The 27,057-nt window shown below is 32.9% G+C and overlaps 1 protein-coding gene across 1 annotated transcript in view; it reads left to right on the top strand.

Moving 5' to 3' along the window:
• Positions 1-1,001: 1,001 nt before the first annotated feature.
• Positions 1,002-27,057, top strand: part of LOC132718184 (cytoplasmic dynein 2 intermediate chain 1-like) — a 40,288-nt gene continuing 14,232 nt past the window's right edge. Inside the window, exons 1-18 of the mRNA XM_060701817.1 lie at positions 1,002-1,141; positions 5,909-5,965; positions 10,127-10,240; positions 10,596-10,628; positions 11,311-11,406; positions 12,012-12,335; positions 13,535-13,588; positions 14,023-14,165; positions 14,536-14,665; positions 15,344-15,391; positions 17,312-17,377; positions 18,054-18,110; positions 18,878-18,925; positions 23,276-23,368; positions 23,738-24,025; positions 24,646-24,757; positions 25,313-25,419; positions 26,406-26,621. Coding sequence (XP_060557800.1) covers positions 1,127-1,141; positions 5,909-5,965; positions 10,127-10,240; positions 10,596-10,628; positions 11,311-11,406; positions 12,012-12,335; positions 13,535-13,588; positions 14,023-14,165; positions 14,536-14,665; positions 15,344-15,391; positions 17,312-17,377; positions 18,054-18,110; positions 18,878-18,925; positions 23,276-23,368; positions 23,738-24,025; positions 24,646-24,757; positions 25,313-25,419; positions 26,406-26,621 — 2,001 coding nt within the window. The 5' untranslated portion in view covers positions 1,002-1,126. The remainder of the gene's footprint in view (positions 1,142-5,908; positions 5,966-10,126; positions 10,241-10,595; positions 10,629-11,310; positions 11,407-12,011; positions 12,336-13,534; positions 13,589-14,022; positions 14,166-14,535; positions 14,666-15,343; positions 15,392-17,311; positions 17,378-18,053; positions 18,111-18,877; positions 18,926-23,275; positions 23,369-23,737; positions 24,026-24,645; positions 24,758-25,312; positions 25,420-26,405; positions 26,622-27,057) is intronic.

Here is a 27,057-nt window from a genome sequence, read left to right on the forward strand (position 1 = left end):
TTGATTAAATGTACGGGGAGACTTTACAGCCGCCACACGGCACAAATAACACGGATGTGACATTAAAATAGAGAAATACAGAATCCCTAAAGAAAGCCCAACACGACAAAATTGAAAATGTTGCAGGCTCGGTTTGATTGAGCCTGTTCATGGACGGTACTGGAACGTTACTTTACATAAAGGTAGAAAGTTGACAAAAAAATTGAATAAAATCTTATTTAGATCTATGAAAGAAATAACGAAGGCTGAACTATGAACATTGAATTACGAGTTTTTTTTTCCGATAATATTGCTACTGATTCTGTGATTGACCTTGACAGAATAACTAATCTCTAAGCACGTAATCATTAACAATTACTTCGCGATGTAATGTCAAAAGTATATAAAAATTAACATAATTAAGGTGTAAACAGTATTGTTGTCAAGCGGCGATTCAATAATATTCATATTCTTTAAAAGATTTGTGTGTGTGGGGGGGGGGGGGGGAGTTGGGGCGTCTGATTTTGTACGTTAAGAAATGTAGCAAGCATATTTGATAATAATACTTGGTAAGCTGTATATTGGCTACTGGTCAGTAGACCAGACTGTAAGATAGTCAAAGTGGAAAAGGTAGTCTAGAATAATATCCCTTACCATATATATGTTTATCTTAACTTCTGAATTTGAAAAAATTCATTGAAATTTATGGATATATGTTTTTAATAGACAATAAACTGTATACCTGTATTATAAAAGTAAATGGGTAATATTAAATGAAATATTTCCTAATAAATGATTTTTAAGGGTATAATGCATTTATACAGATACAGGTAGTTTGGTATCGATTATATATAAATTATTATCTAATTTAGCGGTGTAAAACCTAGATACTTACAACGACATCTAGTTTTATAAATTAAGTAATTAATCTAAATGATGACTGCAAAGTAGTTTGCTTTTTAAAGAATGATTATATTTGTAATGTTACCCCTAAACAAAACTATGAAAGTATGTCGTAAAATAAACAACTTATCCACTTTACGGACATACCAAAGCTTGGAAAATGGCGGCGTTGGAGATGGAGCTGTCAAATAGAAAATTTGTTTGAACATAGTGACATTAGAAACTAAAATAACTGTCGAGCAATATGCCGTCGCAAAAAGTAATAAACATACATTTAACTTTCACATAATCACCCACAAGTCGTTACCCTTTGTAAATTTATCGTGAAACTAGATCAGTTTTCTTGTTTATTTTTGTTATGCCATGGTCATGATGGTGCATGATGCTAAATTTTTAGTAGTTTAAAGGTATAACCGTTAACGCACAGTTGTTTGCTGGCAGCCACGGCGCGACAATTTCTGGGGGTTATGTGGCGCTTTGGCATAGATATTTGGAATAAACTAATATGAAATTAGGCAAAGCCTATGAACGTGGAAGTCGTTAAAAATTCCTTTCATTTTTTTCCGTTTTAAAGGTGTCATTCGGTATTTCATGCACCACTTCCGTTTCCACTCGGAACACTCGATGTTTATTATTTATCCGAAATTGAGATTTGTTCCGTTATCGGAATACACCGTCTTTTATTATTGAGTTACATTGTAAATGGCGGCGCCTAACTAGAACTGACACTGAAAATTTAATTGATAGGTAAAGAATTCTATATATTTTTTAATTGTTTTTTTATTTGATTTTCTTTTAAATATACACGTGTAGTCTATAGCCGGGCAAGCCAAAGCCCGGGCCCTGACTTTGACTTCCCCGTATAAAACCTAAAGGGACAAATTTTATCAAGATCTCTTAGTGCTATCCCTTTCTTTTTCATCATCTTAGGAGGGAATAGGATAGAATATTTCCAAGTCGTAATATATAGTGCTTCCTGTGAGAACCCCATCCTTGCAAACGTCTATATTTGTAGTTTTCATACATAGCACCCAGTGTTCAATTTAGTCTGTGCCATTGTGCCTATCAGTACAGCCCTTTAAATTACAGATCTGCAATTTATAAACTATATTGGAATGGTGTAGAAAACAGTATTAATTTTGTGATAATGTTTTGTAATCTTTGTGAGACAGATTCAAGTTAAAGACTGCAAATTTTATGTTTATATTAGCAAAGGAAAATCGGAAACCAAGCCTATATTTTGGGGTATATATTAAACATTTATTGTTGATGGGAGCATAAATGGAATGAGCCCATCGGGGGTTTATTATATAGTGAGTGTTTTAAACATGCCCAAATTTTTAAGATGACCCCCTATCTCCATTCATGTGGGCCACCTTTCAGATAAAGCTAGATTGAACACTGAGCACCATCTATAAATTGTTGTATTTCTTCCCAGATTGAAATATAATTAAATTATCCTGGTGTCTAAACTAGAAGCATATATAACTAATCATGTTGTTTATGTACAGTACTGGACACGCGAAACCCGCAAAAGTCGCGTTATGCCGCGAGTGTAGTCTATGTCGCGACGGGACACTTCGCGGTAAAACATCGCCGCGTGCAAGTTCGCCGAATTTCATGGCGGTTCACGAAAAATCGCCGCGATGTATCGCCGTAATTTACGGCGAATCTTCAGCAATAATTGTTTTAGAAAGTACTACTTGGTCATTCCCGTGGTCTGTAATTTTGAAAACTTTAAAAAAATCTTGTAAACGTCATGTATATTTATAAATATTTAGCATTTGTACATGTACAGCGTATCATGGCTGGTGAAAATTAGTTAACAATAAAACGAGATTGAAATTACAAAAGGAAATTGGTACTACATCCAAGAACGCACGATAACAAATTGTCCAATTGTTATTTTGATAATACAAATGTAATTAAAACCCATTGTTTACTTTCGCACATATTCTATTTTTAGAACAATGCAAAGCGACATTTAGCACCGATTCACATGTAATACGCTAATTTTGATTGTTGAAAATTGTAAGTTTTATCACTTAAATTGAGACATTCTTTACCTTCAATTTCACGAGTAAAAAATGCCAGGTGCATGAGTATTTAAAATCGGAGTTAAATCACACATTTAATATGTAAAGTAACGAGTGATCATTCATGAGGGCATTCTGTGCATAAAATTAGGGTGTTACTATTTAAAGTATTTACATAAATAGCGACCAACCAGGGAAGGATATTTTCCTTACGTCACGCAGTACTGCATGCGCGCGGCAATTAAGTTGAATTGACTTATAATAGCACGTATCATGTAGAAACGGGATTAAAAAAATTTTTGTTCAATTAATGAATATTTGTAAAGCATTTATATGGTCACTAGTTTACCATGTGGTAATTTTAATGTGCTTTGGGGTACATGTTCGTTTGTTTATGACTGACGACACAGATTAAATACTAAGCCCATGCAATAAAAAATTTCTGGTAGCGGCGGGGATTCTGTCATAAAATTGACCGAAAAAATATTTTTTTGGAAGCTGTGGTCCTTTCATATGCATTATTGTTTTGATATCAGACACAAGTATTGCACAATATCTTCAAGATCATAAAAATGTAAATAAAATATCACAATCAAAATGCACTTACGATTAATTATATGTCAATATATGACACAATCAATATCCAACATTTTTTTTTACTTGAGCAATAATTAAACATGTGTAATCATTCCTTGACAAAAAGAAATGACAGTTTTTTTCTGATGTATAAAAAAGAGTTGGAAGTCAATCGAGTGTCGGCATTTCTTTGATGATTCGGCAACAACTACAGGTGTGTAAACATCAAAGATTCACAGATTCTTCAGAAGAGCCGACCAGTCATTTGTCAAAGGTCATTTCGTGTATAAATTTTGTATTTATTATTTAACAATGGAAACATTATATTCCTTTATTTATGGATGCTTCTTTTTGCGCGAGTGTTTTTGTGTCTTTTAGCGCTATGGAATATCAACAATCAGCGATAATTTTCGGTAACTAACAATTAAATATTTTAACATTTTTAAAACAGGGGTGCAAATATCCGCCATTCAGAAATTATAGACAAATCTTGCGTGTGTTATTTTTTACAGACGTGTAATAAATTGAGTAATGATTACCCGAGAGAACGAAATGTCCCGGTGATCCACTATAACTCTTCCAGGTCGTACGGGGATATTTACGCAGGATTAGTTTATCACATCGGTAATTTGACCATGCTTGAATTTATGTCTTATGTAACGTTTTCAATAAATTTTCTTGATACAACCTAATTAATTTTCGTACTTGTACATGTATATCTGGTTTCAAGTTCACCGAGTACAATTATAAATAGATCTACATTTATTATACAAATGAACATGTATTATTCCCCGCGAATCACGGCAAATGTTCGCGGCAAAATCGCCGCGAGTTGAATTCGCGGCAATTGTCTCAAGTCGCCGCGAATTCGCTCGCGTTAAAAAGCATGATAGTTCGCCGCGAATACGCGAATTGTGCGGGTTTCGCGTGTCCAGTACTGTATACTGGCATGCGAGCAGTTTCCGTACAAAAATCGTAGTTACTTAATCATTATTTTTTATTACGCTCACTCACCAAAATTTGAATGTTACACATCAATATTCGGCTCGTCACACAAATCATGGAAATTCCATCATGTTCTAAACATAGAATAACCCTTTGTTATGAGGCCTCATATGGGGTACCGAAATTATCCATTATTTTGTATGAAGAGAAGTAGTTCCCGTACATAAAATTTAACCCATTATAATTCTACAATTTTATTATATCGGACCTATTTTTCATTTATAATTGTTGAACAGACCATTTTCTAAGAGATAAATAGATGTAATTCAGAAAATAGAAAGTAGACTAAACGCGTGTATCTATTACCCGGTACCGTTACCCCCAACGCATTCACATGCGATGGCATGCTTGTATGCATGATATTTTACGCATCAAAGCCATAAAATTATTTTATATAGTAATATTGGTCAAAATTCTGATAATTAAACAAGTTTTCATCACATTGCCTTCTTATCTGTAAACAGGTGGTATTAGTGGAAAACCCTTTAACATGCCTCACGTGTAAGTATTTTTGCGCATGCGCGCAAAGACGGAATTCCCCCAGATAAAACAAGGTCACGTTTTGACAACGCACAGGTGAAAGTGATTTAAAATGAGACTTTTTATACGTACTGCCGAACTGACACTTAGATTTTGTCTCGTTTATGTATCTGCTTGATTTGAAATGAATTTTTGAAGAATGCATGTAAAAATCAAGCGTTTAAATGAAAAATACGGGTACTGCTTCTGTACGGGAACTGCTCGCATGCCAGTATATGTTTATGTATGTTCCAGGTATCAGTCATCCTTAATTAAAGATATAAAGGAGGATGTTGACTCTCATTTATGACTGATACTGCTTTGTCGTTTGACATAGCCCTCTTTCACAACCGACATTGTCTTATTTCTTTGCTCCCTATATTAATAACTGAGATAAAATATGCAGATGTGTTTAATTTCAAAATAATAACATGTCAAAATAATCGTCAATTTTTATGTGAGCATGAGCTGTCAATTTTCATTAAATGAGGTGATATGGTTCATTCTGTTTTCTTTAGTTAACTATATACAAAATTGACTAAATGAAATATACAATGGGGTGTAAACTAATAGATTGTCAATATTTCTGTATAAAATAACAGGTATGTCTTTTTATCATTATAAATTGTATATTTTGAAATACAAGACATTTAATTGAAAAAAAGGGAATAAACAGAGGATGGTTCAAGTGAGGGTGTTTCTGTAGTTTTAAAAATGGGGTGGGAGGGTGTTAAGAGAGAGGATAGAATATGTAGAATATGTGACTTAAATATGTGACCACTTTACTCAAACTTGCCTTGTCTTTCACAATTTTGTAATTTTGACCCCCTCGTTTTGTGTGCTGCATGTTCTTTGCACCTTAACTTTCACACTGTTTTCTCTAATTCTAGACACGGTCCAAGGAAGACACCTGGACACCTGATGAATTAAACAAAGCTCTTAGTAAGGTGAGAGCATCACATTGACTTTCTACCGACTATTTATACACATAATCCTTGTCACAATTAATATGATAACTAACTGCATTCTCCAATATTTGTTCTTTCCAGGTATTTTTTTTTAGGTTAACCAAAAAAAATTTAATTTGTATATTCTATAGTTCTGTCCATCTTCACTTTCTCTAATAGCTCATGCATTAATGGTCTTATATCTAAGATATTTGGTATGTTGGTAAATTGAATGGACTGTTAGATTTGGGTATATTTCAAGTTCAACACTTTAGTTAGGCTTTAAGGTGACAACAGACACTTTCCGTGGTACTCACATAAATGTCATTTAAACCAAGTTATTTTAGTAATAATTGTTATTCATTTAATCTTTGTGCATTAAATGTCGTTGATCATCATAAAAAATAACATATTTGAAAATAATGCCTTTGTAAATGATTGATTTTGAATAAAAATCCTAAAATTTTAAATCGTCATATCAAAGTCATTTTTTATTTTTTTTGTCATCAAACTTTTGGAAAATAACCGTACTTATATTATCTGGGGAACCGTGTCTCAAATTTTTTATATCTTTTCTCAAAAAAATATTACGTAACGTCAAACATTTTATGCGACTTTTTTCACCATACATATTACGTAATTAAAGATAATTAAGTGGCTGATTGAGCAAACAAAAATCCCTGACACGGTTCCCTCCGTAAATGAATTTCCTTTCATGTGCTTTAAACCGCATGTTAATTGCTTGATTATTAAAAAAGTTATGCCGATTCAAAGTTAGTCAGACCCGCATCAAACGAAGTGTCATAAATCGGCTGTTCTCTCTCGGACCCCTACGTTTCACGCTAAATAATTGCATAATACACAAATATCGCACCAGAGAGGGTCACAAGTTGCGGTAACATACTCTAACAACATTTTATGACCCAGTGACATCTGACCAATTAAAAAGCTGCTGATTAATATCAGTTTATAGCCGAAATTTCTTCAATTCTTAACGTGATTTACTGTCCGTCTGGTATCTGTCGCACATGTCACGTGACTATCGGTAAAATTTGAGGCACTCGGTGGGGGCAAATGAAACGCATTTGCGCACCGCTAGCGGGGTATTTAATTGTTTCCTATTTGAAGTTTATTATTATTATCATCAGCATTATTATTGTATTATACCAGTGTCACTCTGCCTGTGTATTCGTGTATGAAATTCCGTTAAAATATAAAACAAAATAACAAAAAACTGAGCTTCTGACAGTCTTTTAAAGTCCATGGTAGATGTACAAATAAGAACGGGATAGTATATATTTTTTCCACCAAATTGATAATGCTTCACATATTTTAATAGAAATAAAAGGTATTACTCGATCATTATGATGTGGCCTTCTTGACTTCTATTATCATGAATATCATCTATGCACGGCATAGAGATCCAGTTTCTTCCGGGATAGACAATAAATTTCATACTTTGTCCCAGATTAATTTATTAGTACTGTGTCGGATTTACTGGCGAACAATTTATTTTCACTGAGAATATATTTTTAATATCTTTTTTTATTCATAGAGAAATAATCATCCTTAGACAATCTAAAATGGTTTTTAGAAATTTGTCAGGGACACCTTACCACAAGTCATATAAGCGTTCACATAAAAAAATGTCGTCTGTTGTTGTTTTACTTGACATTGTTAGAAAACGAGGTTGAATGTAAAGTAAGCCCTTGAATCCGTAACAAAAGTCTATCAACTCAATGTAATATATCAAGATTAACGGGACAGACAAATTATTTTCACACATTATGGATATTTTAGCAACTACATTTTTAATCAACCCGTGGTCGTGCGATTTGCCGCTATGCTTAATTATTTATGTTTCATACATTATGTTACGTACATTGGCCGACAATTTCTTAATTTATAAAAAAAGGCTAAATGTTTGAGATATTCATAAAAGATGTACGGTAGATGAACGATACATGTATTACGAGAATTATATGGACCAGTATGAACCTGTAATTCACGGATATATGGAACTACCGATTTCCCTCATTGATGCCTCAACAGGGGGCGGAGCGTTATCGATAATCGACAGGTTACGCGAATAGCAGATACAAATAGTATAGGTACCGTTTTAAATCGTTTAAAAACACATTTTTTGGACTAACTGCTTCCAAAATTAAATCACGAATGTGTTCAGAAAAGGTTGATAAATCTACTTAGCAAAAAATCTCATTTTAGGTATTTTCAGTGATAATTGACTCCGTTGTCACCTTAAAAAAGTTTGTACTTTTCTTTAAAGAAACTTTTTTCTTTATCACTAATATTGAATATCTTTCATATTTGTGTGTAATGTATTACATGTAGGTGCCTTGCTTGGGAATGGTTATGAATTTGATTGGGTCCAAGGTTACTGCATGAGGCTATGAAAAGTTTTTTTTGTACTTTTCTTTACAGTTCCTTCATTTATTGACTGATATCTTAGATATTTGGGATATCAGTACCTTATCTGGATCTCTACCCTGTGTTGTTGTTTAAGGTTGATAGGGTGAAGGTCACTGAAATTAGAAATGATATTCCTTCACCTTTATTTATAGAATGTTTACTTAACATGAGTAGTATCATAATTTTTGTGATACTAATGTATTACTAATGACCTTGCATAGACTGCTACATTTGGATACAATTAATGTCACTAGGGCAAGGTCACAGTTACTGAGACTGAAATTTCTTCCTGATCCTCATAGCTTGTTATTGATGTAATCATTATTTGAAAAAATAGTCATAGAACATTCTGTTGGTGTCACCAATAGTGTTGTTGTTGTGATTATTATTTCACACATTTCTTGCATTGAATTTGGTTCAAAACAGCTTGTAGAATGGTGGTGCTTTGCTTCTGTGCTTTGTTGTTTTAATTTTTTCTGAAAAGCAATATTTCAGCCTTTTCTTGTGATGCTTTTTTGTTGAACTGTCCATTCGTTTTATGTTGTTGAAGTTTGGTTTAGTTGCTTTTTAAGTTTATCAAAGCTTGATTAATGTTTTGTTCTAAATCATAAATATAATTTAAAATGGAAGGATACTGGAGCACTTGGTCTATCAGTAATGGTGGAATGTCATCATTTGATCTTGGCAGAGTCAGTGTGACTTAAAACCAAAGAAAAGAATCAAAATAAGAACTTGTCTAAATAAATTTACTTTAATTAGAAACAGCCTTTGCCTTTGTAAATCGACTTTAATCTACACATAAAAAATTCAGGCCTAGGGCAAAACATAGGTTCCTTGTTTGCTAAAATTATCTTTTAATGTATAAAAATATTGTGTTTCAAATAAAAAAAAGAAGGGTAATTAAAAATTTCTTCCAAGTGTTAATAAAGTCAAACCATTTGCTATATATCCATGTGAAGAAGCTAAACATGAGATCACTGTTATGGAGTAATAAAAGTTGTTTAGTTCAAATCAGTTGCCACTCACTGTATTGGTTCAAAGCCCTCCAGAGACTTTGGTTTCATGCGTGTGATGGAGCTATCTACACTGTAGCTAGCTTTCACAAGGTTGATGGTTCTTCTTGAGGCATGGTATCAGCTTGTGCCTGTAAAAACTCTCCGATTAGAACAGGAGGTCCTCTTGCACTGTTGAAGATTGAAAGCTTGCATAACCTTTACTGAGTTGGTATGACTTAAAATCAAACAGAAGTAGTTCCATCTTAAATTGGAACAAGATGCATTTATCATTATTCTTTGAGGTGATTTAGTTGATTTGATACCAAATAAAATAAATAGAGTTAATTACAGATCAGATTTTTATTTTTGAATCTGATTTTTCATGGACAGGACACAATAAAGATGTAATGATATTTATTATAAAGGAGAAAGGTGGTCTGGAGGTTAGAGTGTCTGCCGCTAAATCCAGCCAGGATCATGGGTTGGAGCCTTACTAGGGTCATAACCTTATTTCTAAGATTACATTTGTACTGATTAGAGGACGGAGACTGGAAAGTGATTCAAAAATATGCTCTTCTAAGTTTTTGACAATAGTGCTGAATAAACATGTATGTTGAAACTGTAAAGTTCCTTTTACCATTGCAAAATCCTATTTAAAATCTTTTGATTTTAATTCTTTATTGTATATATTGTTTTCATAGGACAGTACATGTATAGAAATACTTTCTATTTATAGACAGGTGAAAGAAGACATCACAGAGATAGGGATGAAGATAGAAAGAAAGAAAAGGTTAATGGAGATAGACGTCATAGAGATGATGATGATAGAAGACGCAGGCATAAAGATGATGTACGTATAATGTGACAGGGAACTGATAAATGTTACCCGGGAATATTCGGATGTTTAGTTGATTAAATTTTCAACCTGCTTTTTTTGTCAACTGGACTTGGCCTACATTTATTTTGGACTAATTCATTGCTATTTTAAATGGTTATGCTTCTGAATTCTAGTATCTTTCCACTCTCGACCAAGTCTGTTAAAGAATAAACAATCATATAATTATAAGATACTTCTATGAGTAGCAAGTCTTTATAACCCATTTTATATTATAATATACATTACATATTGAATATGACAAAGTTGAACAAAATTTCATAAGCAGTTGATAAATGAATTATGATTAATGTATATTTTTTAATTTTAGGATGAAAAAGGAAGAGAAGCCCGTTTGACAGAGGTAAGATTTATTGACATTACTATTCTGTTCATTGTAGACTTTGTAAAAAGTTAGTTAAGAATATTAACGAAATAAGCTTGGCAAACAAAAAGCTAAAAATGAGATTTTTAAACATTTATCAATGTTATGGTCACAAATAAAACTCAAAGTTAGATTATAACGAATGCCCATTGAAACACTTGGAAATCTCATAGGCATCTGTAATCTACAGTCAGTTTTTGTTTTCAAGAATGTTTATTTGCATATTTTGTAATGTAATCTTATACATAAGGTATTGTATAAATTAAATCTTTATGTTGTTGAATTTGTAAAATGGACTTGATGAGTTTTGAATTTGGAACAACTGATAAATAATTTAGTCGCTCACCACCAGATTAATGATGACTTTTATGAAAAATTTAATGTTCAAGGTGTTTATTTGGGAAGGGGCTTTTATTAGGGGATATACAGTATTTATTTACTCAGATATATGAAGGTGTGGTTACCTTAGTGCTGTAACAGAATAAGTCCTTCTAATAGACTTTAATCAGTTATTGCACTAAGGTGAATGTGTAACTGTAACGGATTTCAATAGCTAACAATATAGAGTATGGTTAGACAACATGAATGTTTAGACTGGTATGACTTTAGTATCACTATTATTATTTGTTTACAAAGACTTTTATTGTCTGTTGAACTTTAGGAGGAGCGTGAAAGACAGAGAGAGGAACGCAGACGTAAACGAGAGGGAAAAGATGGTGGTAGCAGTAAAGACAAAAAGGGGAAAGAAATCCAGTTTGTACGTATTGATTTATCAGAAATAATATCTCCATGTATAATTGAATCCCTGGGCTCTTACTATTAGTTTGAAGTCTACAAACTTGTTAAGAAAAAAAAAATGATTGGTTATTTTACTCAAACCCCTATCTTTGCCCAACCCTGACGCAAGTTTTATCAAAACAAATTAAATACTGTTTTGCTATGTTTAAAATTTATTTAGTGTATGTTTTAAGTTTATGTAGTGATATGTTGGTGTTGATCAGATGAATGTAAAATGCAAGTATATGTGATGGAAATAATTTGACCTTAATCTGAGCTTTTCTTAATATTGAAACTCTTTCATATATGATTAAGGATTGAGTTATGTTAGCATTAATAGGGATTTCCTAGCTGAAATACTGAAATATAGCAGCTGTATACCTATAAACAGACTCTACCATATTTGATTGTTGATCAGGGTGCTGACTGTTATTTACAAACATGGCAGTCAATGTGACAAAGTTATACATATATAAAAACTATCCAAATAGCTTATGTAAAATTTGTGGTCCTTTCCCAGAAAAAGAAACATCACTACTTGTAAGCTCTAAAATTTTAGTAAAATTTTAAATTGTCTCATTTTAGAGGGGTAAATCAGACAACAGGGACATAGAACTTAATGACGTAGAGGAAAATGGGTCAGAGGACCGTAGACGGCGTCATCATGGTGATAGAGAGAGGCGGCACCATGACGATGATGATCGTGAAAGGCGTCGTCAGGAACGGGAACAACGACATCGGGACGAAGATGACGACAGAGAAAGACGTCGCAGACACAAAGATGACGATAATGATCGTGATAAACGGAGAAAACATCACGACGGAGAGGATGACGGTCTAGAAAGACGTAGGAAACATGACAATGATGATAGAGATAAACGAAGGAGACATCATAATGAAGATGATGAGGTATAAAAAATGTTATAATTGATTTGTACTAACAATAAGGCTTCTATGATTTATAATTTTTTTTGCACATGAAAAAAAATTGGATATAAGCCCACATTCATTTTTATAGGGGCTTGGTACAAAAACCATTGTTTATGATATTCTTTGTACCAAGGTCTCGGTTTAAGAATGTAAACATTTTCTAAAAATAGAATATTATATAAAATCATCTTGCATTGATTTGGGAAAACCACCCCAACATTATACAAGTATTTACATTGTATATCACTTTGAACAACCCAATCTGTTATAAATGAAAATTAGATTGCATGTTTATATTGCAATTTTATCATAGAAGCCATACAATTATAAATGTATATTAATGTTGTATCCCCCAACACAGTTTAATTTCACACTGATTATATATTAATGTTGTATATCTTGACACAGTTTTACTTAACACAGATTTTATATAAATATTGTATATCTTGACTAAATTAAATCTTGCACAGATTTTACATAATTTTGTATCCCTTGTTACAATTTAATTTAACACTTATTTTCTGTTCCGTCACCTTGTTGATATACCAGTAACCCTCTTTAATCATCTCTGTAATTAAGTAGATGTGCTGTCAGAATTTTAGTATAAATTTTATCTAGTTATGTGACTTTATGTCTCCTTTGTGGTAATTGTTTCAATTAACAATTTCTCAAAATATTATATGAGTCAAAACTACATGCTTACTTCGCTTTCGTATTATAATTTTAAATATTTTTTTATTCTTCCAACCTTAGACTCTTATTTGCTCCTTTGCTCGACAATGTTTGAAATGCTCTCTTTACAATATATATATAAAAAATGAAATGCTTTAAGATGCAGAAGTTCTTTTTGTCAAGCATACTTGAGGAGAGCTTGACATAATTGTCACAATGGCGGTTTAATGTATGTACGTCTGGCTTATGCTTGTCCGGGTCGTAACTCTTGTCATTAGTTGGCAGAATTTCAAATAACTTAGCACAAATGTTCACAATAATGAGATTGCCTGTCATGCGCAAGAACAGTGTGGCAAGTCAAAGGTCAAAATCATACTTTAAGGACAAATGCATCTAGTTTATAACTTAAAACTTGAGAGAAAAATGCTTACCTTTGCCTTTTATTCCCTGTGCATGTATTGTAGTAGTTTTACTATGTTTTTTCTTGAGTGTGAATTCATTTACAGGATGAAAGAGAGAGAAGAAGAAGTGAAAGGAGAAGGGAAAGAGAAATGCAGGAGGTTCTCTTTTATCTGTTCCTTCAACAGATAGTGTTTAAATATTAAATGTTAAATTGTCATAACAAAATGAGAAAAACAGTCAGATAACATTTAATTATTAAATCAAATCTGAGTTTTAAGTTGTCATAACAAAATGAGCTAAACTGTCAGATATCATTTAAATATCAAATCTTATCCACATTTTAAATTTTCATAATAAAATGAGCAAAACAGTTAATTTGTTTTGGTATTGAAAGTTTTTCTGAAGTTCTTTTAATAAATCAGCTACAAGATTTATTAAATGTATTATGAGGGGCTCCCTGGCCAAGTGGTTATGGTCGTTGACCTCTTACTTATTATTTATCCAATTTCAAATGTGGTGTTGACATGTACATTTACAAAATACATTGAAGATCTCCAAACATGTTTTCAAGTAATGATTTTTTTATGCACAGGAAGAGGAGAGGAGAAAAAGACATGAGGAAAGGAAAGAACGAAGAAAAGATGAAGATAGAAAGAAGGATCGAGATAGAGAAAGGGGGGATCGAGACAGGGACAGGGACAGAGGGGAAAGAGATAAGGATAGACAAAGAGATAGGTAGAGTAAAAAAAAAAAATTAAAAATCTTAAAATTGATGGTGATGAAATAATTTGTAGATAATTTAAATTTCTTTAAAAAACAAGAGAAAACATTTTCGAATTACTTTAGAATATGTCCGCAGCTATTTTTAACATTTTACACAAAATTATTTCTTCAATATTTAAGAGTTTATGTTTTTCTAAAAATTACTCAGATTACTTCTCGGGTTACGGTCAAGGGTTAGTGTTACAGGTTAGAGGTTTAGGGTTAGGATTAGGATTTTAAGATATGGGTTTTACTGCGAACAGATTCTAAAAGTGCTTCAAATTAAGATATAACAAGTTCACAGGTTGTATATTAATTATGCAAATTATTATTGTCAATTTAGGAAAGACAGGGACAGACATAAAGAGAGTGAACAAGAGAAAGAAGAAAGACGGGAAAGAGAGAGAGATGAACGAAGAAGAGAAAGAGAAGATCGTCATAGACAGAAAGAAGAAAAGAAACCAAAAGAAGAGGTAAAGCAAATGTTTCTATACTTATAACTTGCTATGCAAACGTTTTAAATAAAGTATTGATTCCTTTGTTTAAAAAATTCATTGATGTTAAAGCAGCATGCCTCCTGTTACATTCCAAATTTTATGAAAGTTTACAATATGTGTTAAATCAAAGATACAAATAAATTGATGTACCTTAGCCTCAGAATTGAATATTCAGAGAAATTACATATATTTAATTTGTTAAATGTGCAGAAAATATGCTGATAGAGCCTTTACTGTCTTCGAAATACACTAGTGAATTGTATCTCAGAAACCCATACTCGGGAAATTAACTGAGGCCGAGTGGTTCAGGTAGTTGACTTTAAACTTCTTGCCCCTCACTGTCATGGATTCGAGTCCCGACAGGGATTGTTTCATGTGAGGAAGCTATATAGAATGTTGGTGATTCTACTCGGGTGCCCATTTGTGCCTGTAATAATGCAGGGAAGGGCACCTTAGGTCTTCTTCTATCAGTAAAGCTGGAAAGTCAAAGTATGAAATACACTGTCGGTGCAATGTAAAAACCAACCAAAATAAAAAAGAAACAAAAAACCTGTAACTCTTGGAAATAGTGTTTGAAATCCATCCAATATATGAATTAATCTTACACAAGTTTTGGGACGGCTTCAAAAATTTTCTCTGCTGATATTATTTCAGGAAAAGAAAGAGGAAGAAGACGAATACAATTATGAGGAAGATTTTGAAGTATGATTTCTTTTACGTTTTGCTAGAATATTCAAAGTAAACCAGGGTTATTTTTTTTTTACCTTTTGCATGCAACTGCTGATTTTTGCTAAAATTGACTGTAAATTGGTAATTCATGAATGGATTATCTTCATACATTTACAAAACATGTTTTTGGACAAGACCTTCTTAAAGGTTGAACTGACCTTGACGTTGCACATTAAATGACCTTGACCATCAATGTCAAATTATTGAATTTTTGTTTAAATTGTCATAATTTTATTATTTATGTACGGATTTGATTAATACTTGGACAAAACAAGACTTGCTACCAAACAAACATATTGAACAATTTACATGTGACTTAGACCTTAAATTGACCTTGACTGTCAAGGTTAAATTAATAAAATTCTCTTGTTTTTCTCTGTAACTGGCTATATCTTTGTTATTTATAAATGAATTAACTTCAAATTTAGACACAACATTTTTTAGGTCAGGACCTTCATGTATGTCAAACTCAAATTGACCTTAACTCATGTATGATCTTGAAGGTCAAATTATTTAATTTTTACTGATTATTGCTATTAATGGCTGTAACTTGGTAATTAATTGATGGATTATTTTCATACTTGGACAAAACAACCTTTTGGACAAGATCTTCTGAAAGGTTGAACTCTCGACCTTGAGCTTTAAATGATTTGATCTGCAAGGTCAAAGTATTGAATTTTGGTTAAGTTGTCATAATTTTGTTTTTTTATGGATTTACAGATTTGATTCATATGTGGACAAAACAACACTTGTGACCAAACAGACATGTGGAATAATTTAGATATGACCTTGACCTTTAAATGACCTTGACCATCAAATGATTGAATTTTTGAGTAAATTTTCTTAACTTTGATATTTATTTATATATTCTTTCCACAACCGACCCTCTTTTTGGGACAGACACCTGTAACGTTTTAAAACGGGCACATTCTTTCAAACCCTAAAAGCGGGGTCTGAATTAATGAAGGAAACCCGAAACGTAATAAAACGTGTGTTTTTTCAACAGTCTTAAAAACTGTAACGTAAATCAGCATAAAAGAATTAAGTTAAGTCTTATAAAGCGTAATTTGTGATAAATCTTACGCATAAATACGGTTTAGACTTTCTTGTGAACGGGGAATATACCGTATTTAAACGATAATGGTTGTATGTCCTTAATATTGAAAACACCGTCATTTTATGTTATGAAGATAGTAGTTTGTTTGCTGTGAAATAAAAATCTCAGATAATTATAAATGCACATTTTGACGAAAATACGTTTTAGTATGTTACGGGTCATTATGCGGTATAGATAAATATGATATCCACTACGTGTCAAAGCGAAGTTACCATTAAATGACTGAAACTTAGAATTCCGAAAAAATGATTAATCTTATTAGCAATAATTAATCATCTTGTCATTACAAAAATGTCATAACACGACAAAACAACATCCACTGTTGAGAATAGAAAATTTTGACACTTTTTATTACGTTTTGGGTGTTCTTTCTTAAAATAGGAATACGTTTAAATATGTTACTGTCGCGGAAAGGATATAGAATTCATACTTCGACAAAACAACAAGTGTGACAAGACAGACCGATTAAAATCTAAGAAAAGGAAAAACTTCATATTTTTTCTTTAATTTTCTTTTTAAAGATTTGAATAACCATTTATTTGTTTGTTTTTAGAAAAAGTTAAAAATACAAGTGTTGTCCCCGCAGGGTAAGCTAACATAAAAAACAACAAGCGTTAATTCGTTTTGGTCTGGAACAGTTCAAGCCTCAAACTTTTCATAAGAAAAGACATTTTTCGTGTCTCAAAAAGGAAGAAATAGGATAAAAAAACTTAAGTTTATTAAAATAAAATATATATACATTTATATATGAGTGAGAACCTGTAATCTGTTTATAGGATTATGAAGAAGATTTTGAAGAAGATGAAGATGATGAACCAGTTAATAAACCTAGAAATGTTCAGGTAAGTTTTTATGTTTCTTTTTTGCTTAGAATTTACTGCAGTTTTAAAATAACCTTGTTTGTGTTTAGGAGTATTTTACCTAACAAAGCTAAGATGTCTAAAATTTGTGCTGTAACTTAAATGTTTTAATTAATGGACCTGGTTATAACTGAAATTTACACACAGGATAACACTTTGGTGTGTTGAATCTGCCAGTGAAGTTGGAATATGGTCTGCTATAACTTGTATTGTGGTTGTGACAGTTCGGAAAGTCATGTGACATGAAATGGCATGTTTTAGTGAAAAAGAAAATGTCAAAGCGAATCCAGACTAGATTTAAAATACAAAACAAGTCTGAAAAAAACAAAAAAACAAACAAACTGAAAAAACATTAGAAGATAAAAGTTATTTGAATTCACAGATTGAAATAGAAAAGTAAGACCTGCGCCTTTTGCCATTCATAGATTTTGCCTATTTATACTTCATTGACAACCATTTCTAGACCATATCACTTTCTCACTGTTAAAACTGACCTAAAAATATCCTGAAAATAATCTGTTAGCATGTTTCACATAATAGAAAAAGGTTCTCTCTAAGTCATACCTGATTTACATCCAGCAAATATGTCCATTGTTGTTGCAATCCACCGAGAAAATGTCTGAAAATGTATTGTATTTGTAAATGTTTTTGTATGTAGCTAACCCAAACACTTGCACCACAGAAAACGATTGTTCATAAGTCACTTGTGAACAAGGTAACACATGTTTCAGTTGTTTCAAGTTCTTCTAATTATTTTCTTTTTATGACATGTTGTTTGTTTGTTCTTTGCTCCTTATACAGGATATCCTATAAGAAAATTGCAATTTAGGGCATGTTCCAAGTTCAGTGATAAAATGTTTAAGGTGTCTGACTTTGAACGGCTTGTTTTTTCACCACTGTGGGTTATCTTTAATGTTATTTGTTTATATTGTTACTCTTACTAATATATTATAATGATTTGCATACTTTGTTTTAGGTCATTTTACTTAAACATTTAGATTGAAACACTTCTATCTATAGTAAATGTTGTTCAGAAATAATGCTTCTTGTGTTTTTACTCAACATGCAAGTTAAATGAAGTGTTATTGGAGAGCAACTATGAAATGAAAAATTAAGAGCATCTTTTAACCTGTGTTAAGTGGCCATAATATTTAACCCCTAATCTGCTGAATTTCTTAATTGAACTTTTCCAGCTTCCAGTTTTAGAACTCTCAATTACCAATTATGGGTATATCAGTTGGTCAGCAAACAGTAAAGACCCTGGTCAGACTGCACAGATGTGCAGGCTGGCGTGGCTCTGTACTGGTGGCAAAGGCTAAACAACTTCAATTCCTGTAGGGTAAGAGTTAAGAATTGTTTTTTTATACAACATGTAAACAACAAATATACATTGATATAGTAGATAATGCAAACAAATGATCAATTTGGACTGATGATCGTATTTTGTTTAAACTACAATGTTTGCATTTACACATGTTTTAGGAATCGATACACAAAAAGGATCAAGGAGGATCTCGCCTAGATTATTCAGTAAATATGCGTTTATCCCTTGTTATGTGATTAAAGAGTTTTCCTGCATTGGGAATGATATATTGAAAAATCTTAACATTATCAGACACTGTCAGTGTATCTGTGAAAAAATGGACAATAACTGTATTAATTTTTTTGGAAAAAGGACTTTGTGATATCATATTTTATCAAATCTGAAAGTCTTAAGGGGCCAAGCGATAAGCATTGCTGGCAAAGAATCTCTCACTCCTCGCCGCTGTAGGTTTTTATTCTTGTGAGGAAGCTATCCAGCTATCTTACGGCTGTAATTAATTGTTCTTGCTGAAAATATTTGATAGGGTTAGCACCTTTCTTCACTATTAAAACTAGAAAGTCACCATATGATTATGTTTGGTATTGCTTAATACTCAACTTGAGGATGATATATTAAATCCAATTGTATTTTGAGCTGAAACATCCCCTGATCTTTAAGTGAAAGGTTTAAATCATTTTCTTGCACAAGTCAATAATTCAGCAGCTTTTTAAGGAAAACTATTACATGTACATTATATTTTCCTTTACACTTTTAGTCATCCCAATTCAGTAAAACTCTCATCTGTTTGAATGTATCAGGGGCATAGCCAAATTACAAAGTATGCATGGCACTTGAATAAGTATACCCCCGCACAACAAAGTTGTAAGGGGGGTATACTGGAATCAGAATTGTCCGTCCCGGGGTCGTCCCGGCGTCCGGGGGGGCCCGTCCGTCGGTTTTTCTTGTCCGCCCAATAAAACTAAAGATTCCTTTGACCCACAGTCCCTTCATAAATTTGGGGATGGAGGGCTTAAGTCTGCATAAATTTAGATGACCCTATTGGGGATTTTGAGGTCACCAAAGGTCAAAGGTCAAAGGTCACAGGGGCTTTGACTTTTAAAAACAGCTTGTCCCGCTCAATAAACTTAAGATTCCTTTAAAACCCACAAGGTCTTCATAAATTTGGCATTGAAAGCGGTTAGTCCTGATAAGTAAAGGTGACCCCTATGATTTTGGAGGCCCCAACAGTCAAAGGTCAAAGGTCACAGGCGGCCTTTGACTTTCAAAAAGCCCTTGATCCCGCTCAAAAAACTTAAGATTCCTTTGACCCACAGTCTTCAATATTTTGGCCCATTGAGAGGTTAGTCCTGAAGTAGATGACCCTATTGATTTTGAGGTCACCAGGTCAAAGGTCAAGGTCACAGGGCATTGACTTCAAAAAGCTTGTCCGCCCAATAACTTAAGATTCCTTTGACCCACAGTCTTCATATTTGGCATGGAGGTTAGTCATGATTAGTAGATGACCCCTATCGATTTTGAGAGTCACCAGGTCAAAAGGTCAAGGTCACAGGGGCTTTGACTTCAAAAAGCTTGTCCGCCCAATAACTCAAGATTCCTTTGACCCACAGTCTTCATATTTGGCATGGAGGTTAGTCATGATAAGTAGATGACCCCTTATCAATTTTGAGGTCACCAGGTCAAAGGTCAAGGTCACAGGGGCCTTGACATAAAAAAGCTTTTCTGCCCAATAAACTTAAGATATTCCTATGACCCACAGTCTTCATATTTGGCATTGAGGTTAGTCGTTATTAGTAGATGACCCCTATTGAGATTTTGAGGTCCAGGGTCAAAGGTCAAGGTCACCAGGAGGCCTTGACTTCAAAAAAAGCTTGTCGCGGCCCAATAACTTAAAGATTCCTTTGACTCCACAGTCTTCATATTTGGCATGGAGGTTTAGTCAGATTAGTAAAATGATCCGTAATGATTTTGAGGTCCTGGGGTCGAAGGTCAAGGTTAAAGGGACCTTGTCGAAAATAAAAGCTTTTTCCCCTCAATTGCTTCAAGAATGCCTGTCCAGAGTGTATTGATTTGACACATTTTCACATTTGAAGCATGTAGAATACATAACTTAGCAATGCACTGGCTTAGTAACCTCAGATTTGGCAGGGAGGTTTGTCCTTGAGTTCTAAATGGCCACTGTTAATTCTGACAAAGTGGTATGCGGGGGTATTCACCGCCATGATAGTGGCCATTTCTAGTTTTTCTAATATATATACTTTGAAAATTAAAAAAAATTTTAAAAAAAAAACATCAAAATATTATTTTATTCCCATTACACAATTTTTTTAAATTTGCTTTATGTTTAAAATTTTTCCCTTTTTAAAGCCAAAAAACATAAAAAAATGCAGCAAGATATTAGTTAAAGGGGTATGCCCCCTTTAATAGTCCCCTTTAAAATTTTTGGGGGTCTAATAAAAATTTTTCCCGTAAAACTGTGTTTTTAAAAATAAAAAAAATTTGTAAAATTTAGCTGTGTGGTACTTTTAGGGTTCTCCCTTTTTTTTAAATGTTTTAAAAAAAAAACACAAATATCCCTAAACCCGTGCATGAATTGTATGACCCCTTGAAAGTTTAAAATTTGTCAAAAATTAAAAGGTTTAAGGGTTTTTTTTTGTTGAAAAGATAAAATTTAAACAAAAAATTTCAGAAATTCCCCCAAAATTTAAAAGAAATTCTTGAAAAATTGGAATTTTTCCCCCTTTTTGGGATTTATTTAAAATTTTTAAATTTCTTTTTAATAGTTAAAAGGAAACCACTTTAGGTTAAAAAATTTTAATAAATAAACTTTTTAAATTCCCCTTGGGGATTGTCCAAGGGTTTGGGGCATATGAAAGGGAAAATTATGCAAAGATAATACAAAGCTGTCTGGTTAGCTTGATAGGTAAAATGTTGGACTGTGACTCAGGTGATCTGGGTTTGATTCCCGGACACCGTAGGTCACTTTCTTAGTGATTGATATTGTAATCCTTCCTACGGTCATTCACACTGAACATCTGCTTTTACATATACAGAAGATATCAGTTCTTGCAAATGTGAAGGTAACTAGTACTGGTAAACAGCTTGACAGCTTAACCAGGAACGATTCAATGGACGAACTGTGCTCTAGTAAATTCAATGTGGCTCCCTAGCTATTGTGATCAGGAAAGAAAACTACCAATACCATGACCAGATAATACAGATATAACTTAGAATTAAATAGAAATATTTTATTTTGTGCAGTTCTTAGCCTGATTCAATGCTTTTCATTTTTTTGTCACACAAGTTATTGGTCAAGCCTACATCTAATGTATTGTTTCATAGATCTTGAAAATTCAGTCCAGTCATGTGAAAATCTTCTGTGGAGTCCCTTTGATATTATATTTCTCAACAATATTGGAATTTAGTTTAAAACATTCCTTGAAACTCATCCAATATTCACAATGTTTAAAACGTCAAAGTTAGTTAATTATTTTGAGAATTCTCCTTTTTGAGTTTTTCTTTCATTTTTTTTTTGTTTTTGTTAACAATGTATACAACAAGCTGTGACCATACATCAAAGAAAACTTCTACATGTTTTTAGAATTTCATATAGAAATGTGGCATGCCCATGTATTTACCTATGTGTACAACCAATGTGTACATTAACACATTTAACCTGTGTGAAAAAAACACACCATGCCTATATGTGTGCTGCTTATGTATTGTGTATCACAAAATGAGTGTGTCTGTTTATATCTCTTGTGTATTTCACAAAACATATTCTGAAATGTTTAGCTACTGTAAATAAGTGTGTGTCACATACTTTTTGTTTAGATGACTTTATTTGATGTTTTAGTTTATCATAAATTATTGATATGTGATTTGTTTATACGAGGATTATGTAAATTGCAAACCACAATCCAGTTTCAAATATAAAACCAACAGAAATCATTCCTGGGGATGCCTGTGGCTGAGTTAAGATCCTTGACATCAAACCACTTGCCTTTCACTGTTGTAGGTTTGAGCTGCACCAGTGTCTTTGGATCTTTATGTGTAAAAGCTATCCAGCTAGATTATGTGGAACATTAGTGGTTCTAAGACCTTTCCTTTAAGCCATTAAGACCACAATTTCACTTTCCATTTTGAATATTTATAGTGCAGAATAACTACACTTAATGGCCAATTGTCACAAAGATGTGCATAGACTGGTATCTTAAGCCCAGTCCATTATCACATTACAGGGATATCAAAATGAAAATTTGGAGTTTGTCATCGAACAGTATAGAGTCTGCGCATGCTACGGGTGAGCAGGCTTGTCAAGCTCTACACTAGTGTCAAGGGCTAATAACTTTTACATCAGCAAGATTATGATTCTATGAAATGACAGTTTTTATATAGGTACATGAAGTGAGACATAAATGTTAAGTCTAGAACTACATCAAGTGGAACATTAATCTTGGGAGATTATTGCCAGTTCCATTATACATTATATCAAAAAACCATGGTGGAATCCTTTGAAGTCATATTATGTAATACAGATTTAATTTTTCTCCCTTCAGGATTCAGAAATGAACGATGTTTTACGTGCATTGGATGCTGAGAATGACAGATTATTGAACAGTTCATCAAGAAGTCCCCAGGTGTCTGCTAAAGTAAGTTCAGATGAAGTTCAAAGTTAAATGAACACAATACTTCCATGATCAGCTTTTACTTTATCATTTTGTCCTTTAGGCCCTTGTGTAAGACATTATCCTTATATAGATGTCAGAATGTGCCATTTGTACATGTGCTTAAGTTTATCACTCAGAACAGCATTTCAAATGCTAGAAAATTTTATTATTAAAGCACTCGTACATTCAAGGACAGAAACATGATTGTATTTATTTAATCATACACAAGTGTGTTTATGAACCGTTGGATATAGACTGTATTGCAGAATGATATGGTAAGTAATTTTTTATTATTGTATAGAAAGGTATGGCGGGGGAATTGTGATTTACCTTTATTTTTACTTAAAACAGTATGGTAGATCAAGGGATCAGCAAGACTCGGACCAAGGTGATGACAGTGACGAAGGCTACCAAAAATCCTACCAACCTCGCATGGATCGCCCTCGTACCGCTATTAATTTTGTATCGGCAAAACAGCGAGCAGTCAGCCGCAAGACAGCCAGCAAGACGATGCAGCGTGGACATGACTTGTTGAAAATGTTGGAGCTTGATTTTGCTAGTTTTGACATCATGGACATGCCGCCAGTGAATGAATATGATCTCTACATCAGGGCGTTCGGAAGTTCAGATACTAGACAGGTATGGTAACAATTCACATAAAATTAGAAAATATGAAAGTTAAAGATCAGCTTCAATGAAAAACAGGCAATATTTATCTTCAATATCACATATTTTTATTAAAAAAAATTTTTCATACAATAAGAATTTGTGGTTCTTTATCATCATCAGGTGGTACTTGCTTTATGAACTTTTCAAAAATCTTCACATGAAAATTCTTTGGCCACTTTCTCTGTGTTATAATAGAGCCAATATCAGGACACTTATAATGTTATTGATGATGTCATAAGACCCTCCCATGATATTGCAATGACATAATAGCATCAAATACCTTTCATTTAGCACCAAACTTGTTGTGGTTGTATAGAGAAAGGGAAACTTTTTTCCTTGATGTGATTAGTTTTCAGAAAGCAATGACCTCTTTCTAAATTCTATATTTGGGTTGCAGCGTGGCCGAGTGATTAATGCCTTGTACTAGTAAGCTGTTGTATCCATGATCAAGAAACTTTACACTCATTGCTTAATACTGGTTGGTCCTAGGAACGGATTCAAGTGTGTTTCAATAATCTGATACATTCCAACACAATCTAACTAAAATAATTTAGTATCAACTAAACTAATTCTATATTTTCTATTTACAGGCATATGTACAAACAAATGATGATAATGTTGATAAAGATATTCAAACAGAGGAGGTAGATTGTAGACAGAAATGGACACAGCATCCTCCAGAAGACTTTAAAGGATATGGAAGTATGAATAGAAAAATGTTCAAGTTTTCTAATCACTGTCATAATCAAATTTTAAGAAAAAATAAAACAGTATTAGGGGTCCTTGTTTTTTCGTGTAATCTTAGTTTAAATGTTTTTCAAGCTGAATTTTTTAAGAAAGTTTGAAGCTTATTTTAACCACTCTTCTTGGAAACAACCATTTTCAATTTCAGTCAAGAAAGTTGTTATCTAAGTAGGGCTTGAACCCAGAATCCCTGGGTTGAGAGGCACACATCTTAACCACTAGGCCATTGTGTCCCTTTATGAAACTTTGACTGGTTCTGTACTTTCCTTGTTTAACTGCTACAATGAACATTATTTTTGTTTTTGCTGTAATCTTCTTTTAAAGTATTTTTATGTCCATGATATAAATAAATTTAAAGATTTTGAGAAATGTCTTTACAAAAAAAATTGACATTTGCTTGATCTGTAGTCTAGGGGCTTATGAAATGCTCATTTTGTAAAGAACAATGTACAAAGTACCTGTTTAGTAATGTTCATTTTGTAAAATACAATGTATAAAATAACTTGTTGCTAGGGGGTGATGGAGAGAAAGATATAGAGGATGAAGAAGAATCTCAGAGTAAAGTTAACAGGGAACAAGATATGGGCAGGCTGAATAAATTCCTGGAGAAAGCAGGGCAGGTGTGTATTTATTAGAACATTGTTAGTACTGGTCAGTCCAGAGACAGATTTTAGTGAATATGTGCATCTGGCAGAGAAATATTGTTTTTGGATATGTCGGCAGCATGGACAAGTGGTTAACATGTTGGACTAGTGATGTAAGGATTGCTTGCTGCATGGGTTCAAATCCCATTGGCAGCAAGAAACTTTACACTCATTGCTAAGCAGGAACGTATTTGAGAGTGTTTCAATAAGCTTGTTATATAAGCTTCCAACATAGTGGATCTAAAATAAATAATGTATAAACTTTATGGTGGGCTTAATAAAGTTAAGCAGTAGTAAAAAGTATAAAAGTAAACCAATAGATCTACTGTGCTGAATTTGTATAATGGATATGCCCTGCTTTGAATTTTAAAGTGTCCATTACTATTGAAAGGTATTTTGATCATTTTATTATTGAATTGATAAAATTTGGCAACCACTAGTATAGAGCCCAGTCTAAATGTATGGATTTTGCAGGCTGGCCTAAATATGGGTAGGATAGGGAAATAAGTCATCACCAATTAAACATGTGTAATGTTACAGTGGGAGGGTTTTGTATAATATTACTGACTTGATCTGTTTCTGAATTTGTGTTAAGTACTTGGTCCAGGTCAGGGTTTTCTTTTTCTTATCTGAGGCAACAGATGTGCCATGAAAACAACCGATTTGGCCAAGGGTCAAAGGGGATATTTTAATATACAGGCTGAAAATACTACCAATTATAACAGCATTTCAACAGCTGATATGGATGTCCAATCTGTTAATAATGAAAACCCTGGGTCCTGTATTGAATTTGAAACTGTCATATTGTAAATTTGAAGATTTGTACGTCAAAATATTAAAATTACATGGTAAGATGTCAACATTATATAGTGTGGACAGACTTAACTTTTTCAACCTAGGCTAGAAGCAAAAAATTAATATGTGTATCATAATGACAATGTAATGTTATGTTTCATATTCAGGTGATAGCTTTACTATTGGAAGAGGGAAGGGAAGATGAAATGGAGTCTAAGGGTCAGAGTCAGACACATATTAATGTTAGTGAGGGATACACACAACTTGATGTACAGCCTATACTTCAAGGTAGGTTGAAACAAATTGCTATTATTAAAATTTATCTTAGATGTCCATGGTATAAACAACAATATATACTTCATGGGGGGCTTATAAACAAAATAGTTGACAGAATATGATATTTTAAACAGTGTACATGTACTGGTAATTGATATATGCTCAGTGATTTTTCTGCTATCAAAATCATGTTTGTCATTTTTAACTTGACTGCAAAATTTCTTAGAAAATTTGGCTGTTATGTACATGTAAGCTTTGCTGGCAAAATGAAATATATACTTCAATTTTCATGATAAATTTTACATGATTTTTGTTAGTCTATTGTAATAGCTTTACTTTCAACAGAGCTGGTTAGCCAGACAGGTTGAAGTACAAGTAAATGTATAATATCTTATATATGAAGAATAAGATATGTCATGATCTTTAACTGTTCATCAGAATTTTGATTTATATAGACTTTTGTAAACCAATTAGCAAGAAAGCCTAAAAATATTCAAACTTATACAATGGTTAGATATTGAATCGATGAACGTACTAAAGGAA

The sequence above is a fragment of the Ruditapes philippinarum genome, unplaced genomic scaffold (assembly GCF_026571515.1).
Source record: "Ruditapes philippinarum isolate M1 unplaced genomic scaffold, ASM2657151v2 ctg5079_1_1_1_1, whole genome shotgun sequence".
NCBI classification, from domain to species: Eukaryota; Metazoa; Mollusca; class Bivalvia; order Venerida; family Veneridae; genus Ruditapes; species Ruditapes philippinarum.